The 9,792-nt window shown below is 50.9% G+C and overlaps 1 protein-coding gene across 2 annotated transcripts; it reads right to left on the bottom strand.

Moving 5' to 3' along the window:
* Nucleotides 1-5,583: 5,583 nt before the first annotated feature.
* On the bottom strand, nucleotides 5,584-9,755 carry TIMM17B (translocase of inner mitochondrial membrane 17B). Of its 2 annotated transcripts, XM_053891643.1 has the most exons (6): nucleotides 9,625-9,755; nucleotides 8,665-8,764; nucleotides 7,174-7,237; nucleotides 6,253-6,381; nucleotides 6,056-6,166; nucleotides 5,584-5,959 (listed from the first exon to the last, which is right to left on the bottom strand). In XM_053891643.1, the coding sequence occupies exons 1-6, from the start codon at nucleotides 9,648-9,650 to the stop codon at nucleotides 5,871-5,873; spliced, it is 519 nt and encodes a 172-aa protein (XP_053747618.1). In that variant the 5' UTR covers nucleotides 9,651-9,755; the 3' UTR covers nucleotides 5,584-5,870. The 2 variants fall into 2 exon arrangements, with proteins under 2 accessions (XP_053747618.1, XP_053747619.1); XM_053891644.1 differs by lacking the exon at nucleotides 7,174-7,237 and having other exon boundaries at nucleotides 9,625-9,753.
* Between the last annotated feature and the right edge of the window lie 37 nt (nucleotides 9,756-9,792).

Genomic DNA, 9,792 nt, shown 5'->3' with positions numbered 1-9,792 from the left:
AAAGTAAGGTGACCAGAAATAAGATCAAATGTGAAATTGAATAGCCTTCCCTTATAGACATTAAAACATTTTCCAATGTAATAGAAAAGGACATTGTTCCTCATGATAAGAAAATCCATCAACTTCCTGGGAATGCCTTGAGCGAGAAAATTATGAACTCTACACATTTTTACAGAAGAAAAAAAAAATTGGTTTCAAAGAATGAAAAGAGATATCGTGTTCCAGGCATGAAGAATCAACACTGGAGAAATGGATCCCCGAATTAATCTATATATTCAATTTAACACCAGTAGAATCCCTTTTCATCTCCTAAATCATATTTTCAAATGGACAATAATCTGCAGAAGATATTGATACAATGGATGCCTGGGAACTCTCATCATTTTCTCATTTGCCTCAGATTTTTTTCTTTAAGAAACAAAATATTTTGGGGCACCTGGCTCAGTTGATTAAGCGTCTGACTCCTGATTTCCGGTCAGGTCATGATATCACGGTTTATGAGATCTGCACTGACAGCAAGGAGCCTGCTTGGGATTCTCTCTCTCTCTGCCCCTCCCCTGTTCGCTCTCTCTCTCAAAATAAGTAAGTAAACTTAAAGAAAAAGAAACAAACAAAATATTTCCGGTCCAGCTGAAACCTATCCCTCCACCCAATTCTATCCTCCCCTCATCCTCTGAGGTAAGTGCAATTCTGAGTTTATTACAGATCATTTCCTTGCATCTTTTTATTCTTTTATTATATAATTAGGGATCCATGAACTGCATGTATTGTTTGCATGTGTTTAAAACAAATATCATACTCTACATAGCAGTCTTTGACTTTCCTTCTTCTGTCTCATACTGTAAGCTTGAGAATGATCCATGTTGATACACATGTCTCTAGTTCGAATTTAACTCTTTAGTGAGATATACATACATAAAAGTCAATGTTAGAAGAGTCCAATCTGATGAATATTTTTTTTTATTTTTGAGAGAGAGAGAGCACGCACGCAAGAGAGAGCAGGGTAGGGGCTCCTGGGTGGCTCAGTCAGTTGAGTGTCTGACTTTGGCTCAGGTTATGATCTCATGGTTTGTGGGTTCAAGCCCTGCGTTGGGCTCTGTGCTGACAGCTCAGAGCCTGGAACCTGCTTTGCATTTTGTGTCTCCCTCTCTCTCTCTCTGCTCCTCCTCTGCTCACACTCTCTCACCCAAAAATAAATAAACATTAAAAAATTTAAAAAAGAGAGAGAGAGAGAGAGAGAGAGAGAGAGAGAGAGAGAGAGGAAGAGAGAGAATCCCAAGCAGTATCTTCAGTCAGCGCAGAGCCCGACTCGGGGCTTGAGAACACAAAACCGTGAGATCATGACATGAGCCGAGATCATGAGTCAGAGGCTTAACTGACTGAGCCACCCAGGCGCCCCATGAATGTTCTTAAACTGAATGCACATGATCATCTAAGATGACTGTGTGAATGCCCAAGATTGCCACCAACTTCATCTCCACGGAGTCACTGAGATTACTGAGATTATTACTTTAACAAAGGGAGCTCAGAAATTGTTACGATGCCCTGTGAAAACCTTCAAATGACACCTGTCATGACTGATAATTATGTGTTGGAAATTAGGGTGCAAAACACATGTCGGAAACTCTAAGTGCTATAAATAAGGATATAAATAAATGCCAGCTTTGCCACTTTCAAGTCAGTGTGACCATGGGTGAGTTGCTTTACCTCTTCGTGCATTCGGTTTCTTCCTATGTATAATGAGGGTAACAAAAGGAAGGTTTCTCTGTCCCCTCAGAAGGGATTGTTGGCCCATCCTTCCTCTTCCACATGTTCGCAGGCAATTTGATGACACTGCAGATTCTCTAGAGGTGGCTCCCATTGTCCACTGCAGAGATTGGCCCCAAATGGGCTCCTTGACACCATCTGAGCTTTGCTCTCTAAAGGTGTATCCGCAGGGGAGGCTGCCCTCCCACCCACTTCGATGACGTGGGGTGCTGGGGGCTGGGGCTGGTAGAGCTGCCCTGCCCAGTCAGGCCCTGTTCTCTGATTGCCACTAAGAAAACAAAGCAGGGGCACCTGGATGGCATAGTCGATTAAGTGTCTGACTTTGGCTCAGGTCATGATCTCGAGGTTCATGAGTTCAAGCCCCGCGATCGGGCTCTGTGCTGGTGGTACAGAGCCTGCTTCGGAGTCTCTCTCTCCCCCTCTGCCCCTTCCTCACTTGTACTCTCTCTCTCTCTCTCTCTCAAAATAAATAAGTACACTTAAAAAAAAAGAAAACAAAGGAAATAAGAACACTCAGACCAGCACCCCCAGACACAGGATAAGGTGTATGAGTCCAACTCTCTTGTCTCTCTTGCTTTCTCTCTGCCTTTCTCTGCTCTCTCACTGCTTTGTTTTGTTCTCTCTCTGCCCATTTTCAACCCCTGCCCTCTGCACTGACTCTCCTAATCTTTATGTCTATCTCCCCACTTACACTCTTTTCCCATCGTTTTCACTTGTCATACTGTTTTTTCTTTCTTGATATCTCTCTCTGTGTCTCTGTCTCTCTTTTGATGTCTCTGTAAATTCTGCCTTCTCTTTGTCTCACTACCTTTCTCTGTGTCTGTCCTTTTCTATTTTCTTTGGGTCTAATTTCCCCATGTCTGTCTCCCCATCCTCTCAGGGTCTCTGCCTTAGACCGTGATTCCTTACCCAACTGTCATGGCTGGACCCCCTCGTACTTCCCTGATTCTGTCCATCTTTCTAACCCTTCTTGTCCACCAAATATTCCCCCCCACCGCCTGCCCCATGCACATCAGTGGGTGGCAAAACCAGGGGCCACAGGGAGTGTGGGAGCCACCAGCCAGGGATGGTGGCAGAGAAATGGGGGAGGAGGGCTGAGAGGCAGCTGAAAGCATATGGAGGGTGACTTGGGGCTAAGGGGATGGGCGTGGGGGGATCAGGATAAGACAGGAAGGAAGAACTTGAGGCATGAAATCCTTGTTGGAAGCAGATGGGATTAGAGATGAGAGTGAGACAGCCAGAGGGAGGAAGGGGTACCTTTCTGCTTCTCCGAGGCCCCTCAGCCAGAGTGTTATGGGAGGCGGACCTGATAGCCCTTCAGCGCAGCTCACAACTACAACAGCTGCCTCACCTTTCCTGCGGTTCCCTCCATCTAGTGCTGATGGTCTTCCCACATCCCTACCTGCATTTCTGACCCTCACATAGCATCTTACAGTTTGTCTCTGCCCTTTCTCCTCTCTTTTCCCATATCTTCTGTATGTCCCTCTCTGCCTCCATCTTTTTCTACCTCTCCATTGTTGTCTCTGTCTCCCTATGTGTGTCTCTAGGCTTCTATTTCTCTCTGTTCATCTCTCCATCTGTTTCTGTCTGCCTCTCACCTTCTCCATCTATTGCCTTTTCTTGGTCTCTGTAGTCCCTCCCGATGGAAACTGCCCAGGATCTGACCCCGTATTCCCTTCTCTGGGAAAGAGAAGCTGTCTGTGGGCCCAGACCCGACCTAGCCGCTGCCCCGTGGCCGGCTCCAGCTCCGGGGACCTGGGTGACTCTGGGGGCCCCGGGACCAGCTAGGAGTCCAGGGTCTCCGCGGACGCCAGGCCCCCATAGAGGCCTGATACTGCCCAGAGCCACTCTCACCCAAAGCCCTGAGCCTCAGTTGCTAAGCCTGGTCCTCCGCTACGAAAGCCAGCACTGGCCTGGCCCCCGCAGCCAGCGGCCCGAGGAGCCAGAGTAGAAAGGCCTGAAGGTCGCCACAAACTGTGCTGAGGTCCCACAAATCCAGCTGCCTTCCAGGTCCAGAGACAGTGAACAGAGTCCCGGGGTTGGGAGAGGAGGGCAGAGCGCCTGGGAGTTTGGAAGAACCTGAAGGGGAGGGATCTTAAGGAGGAGGGGTGGGGCCTCAAGGTGGGAAGAGGTTCAGTCTAGAGGTTGAGGAACCTGCAGGTGTTAAGGTGCCTACAGCAGCGGAACCCACTTGGAGGGAACCAAGGAGATACAGTAAGGACGGGGCCTCAGAGGAGCCAGAGCTGATACATAAGGCAGGTAGGTCCTGCACGAGCCTTAGAGGACAGGGATGAAAGATAAGGAGCTAGGGCCTGGAGGCACAGGTCTGTGGATACCACAGCCACATGAGTGGGGTGGACGGGAAAGGCTGGGAGGTGTTAGTGGGGCAGTATTTGATAGGGGCTGGATGGGGTCTGGTAACACGAGGCCGGGGAGGGGCAGGGGGGTGGGACCTGGTGGTGAAGGAAGAAGGGTCTTGCGTGGAAGTGGCAAGACCAAAGAGGCCCAGAAAGGACCACAGCCTGGGATACCCTGGGCCTGACGGGCACCTGGGCCGTAAAGGTTGTGTGTGCCACTGCTGCTGATGTGCCTGCTCGTGGAGCTTTGAGTTTGAGGCCAGGGCCCTACGAGGGCTGTGTGCATAGTGCTGGTGGTCCACCCTCACTTTGGTTCCCGGGAGGTCTTCAGCCTGGTGGCTGCAAAATGTCTGCCACTGAGGCACTCAAGCAGGCAGTGTTGCAGTTCTGCTACTATTGAGGCCTTGAAGCCACAGGGAGGTCAGGAACTCTGTAGTTTCGCCCCCAGGAAGCAATTTTGGATAAGGACATAACCGCTTTTTAATGGCTTGCACAGAAAAGACCGTTCTTAGGTCTCCCATGAGGCCATTGGTACCCCAGTGGTGACAATATTTGTCTCGTATGTAGGGGTCTGCATGGAAGAAACAGTGTTTGGGGCTAAAGTCCATCCAGAAAAATCTCTTTCCCATAACCATCCCCCACCCCAATATGAAAACTTTCTGGTTATTTTATGGTTGCCCTTAAAAAAATTACAGGGGCATTGGGTGGCTCAGTCAGATAAGTTTCCGACTTCAGCCCAGGTCATGATCTCGCAGTTCGTGAGCTGGAGCCCCACATCAGGCTCTGTGCTGACAGCTCAGAGCCTGGAGCCTGCTTCGGATTCTGTGTCTCCTCCTCTCTCTGTTCCTCCCCCACTCACGCTCTCTCTCTCTCTCTCTCAAAAATAAACATTAAAAAAATTACAACACAGACCATCATGGAGCACAAGTATCTCTGTGATACAGCAGAGACTGACACAGGGCATCTTCCTCAAGAAAGCTGGGTCTTTCTGACACCTACTTCCATCCCAGGTTCACAGGCCACACAGAGGGAGACTACCTTCATAAATGGGTTGACTGGTATCCAGAAAGCCAGAATTTATTGTGAGGCCAGATTTTCCAGCCTTGGCAATGGGGGCATGGGAAGGAGGGGCCAAGGTATTGGTGTGCATGTGAGGGTAAGGGGTGCAAGATGCAGAACTATACCCCGCCCCCCAGCAATCCTTCTGTTCACTCACTTCTTTCCCAAGCCTATTCCCCTGTTTGCTTATGATTCATCACCGGGCCCCCACATACCCTTATTCATGTACCTATTCATATCTTGATTCATTCCCCCTCCTGCTCATTCATCCCACAAATATTTAGTAGAGCGCCACTCTCTGTGGGATTCCAAATCCTACGGCTTCTGAGTCCCTGAAGAGGGCTCTGCCCCTTGTCCTTAAGGAGGGGTTCCCATGGGTGACCCAAGGAATACATACACAGGCATTTCAAAACTGGCTTTAAATACTCATCAGGGCGCCACGAAAAGGGGATGGGGTGAGAACTTGTTACATGTGAGTATGGGGTTGGGGTGCCCTGAGAGAGAAGGGGACCCATCCGTCAGGGCAGCTGGGGTGCCCCACCCCAACCCTGGGACAAGGAAGCAGAGTAGAAGCCCTCTCTGGAGGGTCCCAGGGCCAACTGGGAGCCAGCCCTCCCTTCGAGGTAGATCATCTGGGAGGGAACGGAGGAGGGGCTCCCATGGTGGTGATGAGAGGCAGTCACTTCCTCAGTGGTACTGCTGATAGCTGGGATAGCCTGGGGCTGGGGTACCCTCCTTAGGGGGCAGCTGGCTGGGGTCCTCCAGGAACGGGGGTGCTGGAGAGGATAGAATCAGGTAAGGGTGAGAAGCAGTGCACAGGCAGAGCAGAGCATTCTGCCCCTCTCCCTGACCAGCATGCGCCAGGTACTCACCATTGCGGAACTGCTGGGCAGTGTAGCGAGTGAGGAGGATGCCAACGCCCTCTATGAGGGCCAGCAGGATGCCCCCCATCATTGCTGAGCCCACCATGGCCAATGGGCCACCTGGGAGAGTGAAGAGGCAGGGAGAAAAAGGTGAGGGCAGGCGGAACAGGGTGGAAGGGGCTGGGGCCGGGGGCCGGGGCACTCACTGCGGGCAGCCAGCACAGCCCCAGTCAGTGCTCCACTGGTGATGGAGTTCCAGGGATCTTCCTTGCCCCGCAGCCGCACCAGACCACAGTCGATGGTGGAGAACAGGCCTCCCCACACGGCAAAACTACCTGCAGGGAGACCAAGGCCTGATTAATGTTCCTGAGGAATCCCAAGAATCCACAGCACAGGGTCTGGGGACCTCCAAGGCCTGAATGCTCTGGCAATGAAAGGGGAGAAAAACCCAAACACAAAGGCAGATGAGTAAACTATAGGATATTCCCCCTCTACCATCATGACTGCTCCTTCTTCAAGTGACCCCTAATCGTCAGCAACATTCCCTTTACATTTGTAGGGGTCTAAAGTGTTTGGAAGCAAATTTTTCTTCTCTATGATTTTTAAGAGAACCACTTTGATCTTCCTAACCAACACACAGAGTTGGGAATTCCAATCTTGGTTTAAGGGAGAAGAAAACAGGTTAGGAAAGCCAGTTAATATGACAGTTAAAGGCCTTACTATGTGCCAGGACCTGTTCTAGGCACAGCACGTTATTTGACTTCTGAAGTCTTAAATTCGTTCATATTATTCAAGTGCTTAGCAGAGCAACCGGCACTCAGCAAATACTATGTAAACTACAGAAATTATGAAACAACTTAGGTGGTTATTGCTATCATCATCCCCATGTTACAGATGAGGTTTGGAGAGGTTAAGCCATGAGCCCAAAGTCGTACATCAGGGAAAATCCAGGAACTGGATTTAAACTCCAGAATTCACATTCTCACCCCCTACAAAACATCACTGACCCAGAAATCCCCAGGTAGAGTTGGGGCTGGAATCTGTACTCCAAATTTGCAGTCTAGACCCAAAGGAGCAACCACCCCCAACATGGTATCACATCTCTTATGTCTCTCCAAGCCTCTCACCTCCAATCTGGGGGGCTCGGATCCTCACAGCGTTGACACTACCTCTCAATCGGTGCCGTATTCCCTGGGAAAAGCGAGGAGTTGGGGAGTCAGAATAGGGATGAGGTCCCTGGCACACAGGGTTTCTAGCTTTTAAGAGAGGGAGAGTGATGGATTAGGGGTATCAGGAGTAGAGATGTGGAGAAGTGGCCAAGAACTAGGAGGCTGGGGAGCACTCTAATATGGGTGTCCTCAGACCAGCGCTGAGAAGTTCTCATTTGTTCAATGATTACTAGCATCTGTGTGCCAGGCACCATGCTGTATGCAGGGATAGTGAATGAGACAGACCTTAGCCCCTGCCCCTCAGAACTCACGTTATAGTGGGAGACAGATCCCTAGCAGAGGTACAGATAAACAAGATGCTTTAGACAGCAATACATACTCTAGAGGAAAGAGGATCAAGAAATATGATAGGGGCGCCTGGGTGGCTCAGTTGGTTGAGCACCTGACTTCGGCTCAGGTCATGATCTCATGGTTTGTGCGTTCGAGCCCCGCGTCAGGCTCTGTGCTGACAGCTCAGAGCCTGGAGCCTGCTTTGGACTCTGTCTCCCTCTTTCTCTGCCCCTCCCCAGCTTGCACTCTGTCTCTCTCTCTCAAAAATAAATAAAACATTAAATTTTTTTTAAAAAAAGGAGATATGATAACAACTGAGGGGTTAGGAAAGGACTCCAAAGGAGGGGGCATTTGTGCTGAGGTTTTGAGGATGAGAACAGGAAACTTGGGCAAGGATCCAGGAAAGAGTCCCAGGAGTTGAGGGGAGGGATAGGACTAGATATGTAAATTGCAGGGACCTTGGCAAATGGATGGCATTTAAAGCCATGAAATTTGAGAAGATCTTGGAAGAGGGTGGTCAGAGAATGACAGAGAACTGATTAGGTTAAATTAAAAGCATTTTCAGGGTGCCTGGCTGGCTTGGTCAGTTGAGCACGCAGTGCTCAATCTGAGGGTGGGTCATGAGTTCGAGCCCCACGCTGGGCATTAAGCCTACTTAAAATAAATGAATGAATGAATGAATGAATGAATAAATAAATAAAAGCATTTTCTTAACTTTAAGGCTGTCCTTCTCCTGCTAGTTAAACTCCTGTCACTTCCCCGTACAGGTTTCTGACCCAGAATCCGCCTCTGGGTAAAATCTTTCTGGCTTTGCACAGTTAGGATTTGGTAATGATCGTTTTGACAGTGCAGCATTTCTACAGAGGAGCTCCAGTTGGGTTGGGGGGAGAAGGGGTGGTGTTGAGGGACACGGGGCCCTGTCTGCAGTTCTCCCGGAATCACATATCCTGGAGCCAGGCAGGGCACACAGTAGGTGAGCAGGCACCATAACGAGTAAGTGCATACGACTGGCAGCTCCAAGCAGTTTTCAGAGCAATATCGCGTGTGGGCAGGGAAGGACCCCCTGCACCACCCACGGAAGGCCACAACTCACGACAGGGGCGGAAGGCCACAACTCACGACAGGGGCGTTGCGGAAGCCCTTGATGGCCTGGAAAACTCCGCCGCCGATGACGCCCATAGTGAAGGCTCCACCGCAATCGTCCACAATTCGCCATGGGCTGCAAGCCAGAAGGGGAGGATGGGGTTAAGTGAGCCCCTCGACCCCCGCCAGGTCACATGGACTCTTTCCAACTGGGAGAAACCAAGTCACCCGAATGAGAAGCAGCACTTCAGATAATGAGATTATTTTCCCCCTCACTTATGCAAGAAATGGTGCAAAAGGGGAAAAGTATTAGTCTTTGCCCTGTCCGCACCTCCCCGTATAGCCAACCAAGGAATCTGCCAACTGCTTTACTACCATCAAAAGATTAAGTGAACTCATACAAGCAGAGTGGGCGCGTGTAAATCAGCGTTACGTGTTAATTTGCTAATGTTATTAAAGCGGGAAATGGTCTCACCCCCGTCTCCGACAATGAGAACGTCCAACCAAACCCCGCCTCCTTCCCTCCTTTTAACCGGCTGCAGCTGGTAAAAACCAAGAGCGGACCGTGGGGAGGATACAGCTTGTCCACAATAGGCTCACCCAGTCCCCGCCCCCAACACCTCAAGAGACCGGGGAAAAGCCACGCGTGGCAACCCTGGGGATTTCCGCTCGACACCGCGCCACCCCTCGGCCGGAATGGACTCGGCCCGCGTGTCTCTTTTAGTTAACAAAGAGGGACTGGGGAGATACGGAGTCGAGGGAAACGTGGAGTGGTTGGTCCTGCACGGCATCTTCTCCAGGCGCATGCCTGTGGCTCCTCTTAACGGAGCCCGCGTGGGAGGAACGAAACTGGGGGAGCGGAAGGATACCACAAATGTCTCAGAGTTTCCCGAGTCTGGGACGTGGCGCGGTGTGGCCAGCACCTCTCCCGCCCGCCTCCCCCAGCTGGCCGTGGCGCCGCGGCAACAGTCCCGAGGCCTGTGCCCATCGCCGTACCAAGGCTCCCGAGCGTACTCCTCCATGGCGCCGGCGTCCGGCCGCGCAGTCTGGCTAAAACCTGGCCCGGCCACGCCCCCACTGTAAACGCACACAGGCGCCCGAGCTTGCCACCTATTCCAAGACAGCGATTGGGTCGCTTTGCCGCTCGTCACGACAGGGTCGCAC

The sequence above is a fragment of the Panthera pardus genome, unplaced genomic scaffold (genome assembly GCF_024362965.1).
Source record: "Panthera pardus isolate Hobbes unplaced genomic scaffold, ASM2436296v1 HiC_scaffold_27, whole genome shotgun sequence".
In the NCBI taxonomy this organism is placed as follows: domain Eukaryota; kingdom Metazoa; phylum Chordata; class Mammalia; order Carnivora; family Felidae; genus Panthera; species Panthera pardus.
This window is presented reverse-complemented; position numbering and strand designations above follow the sequence as displayed.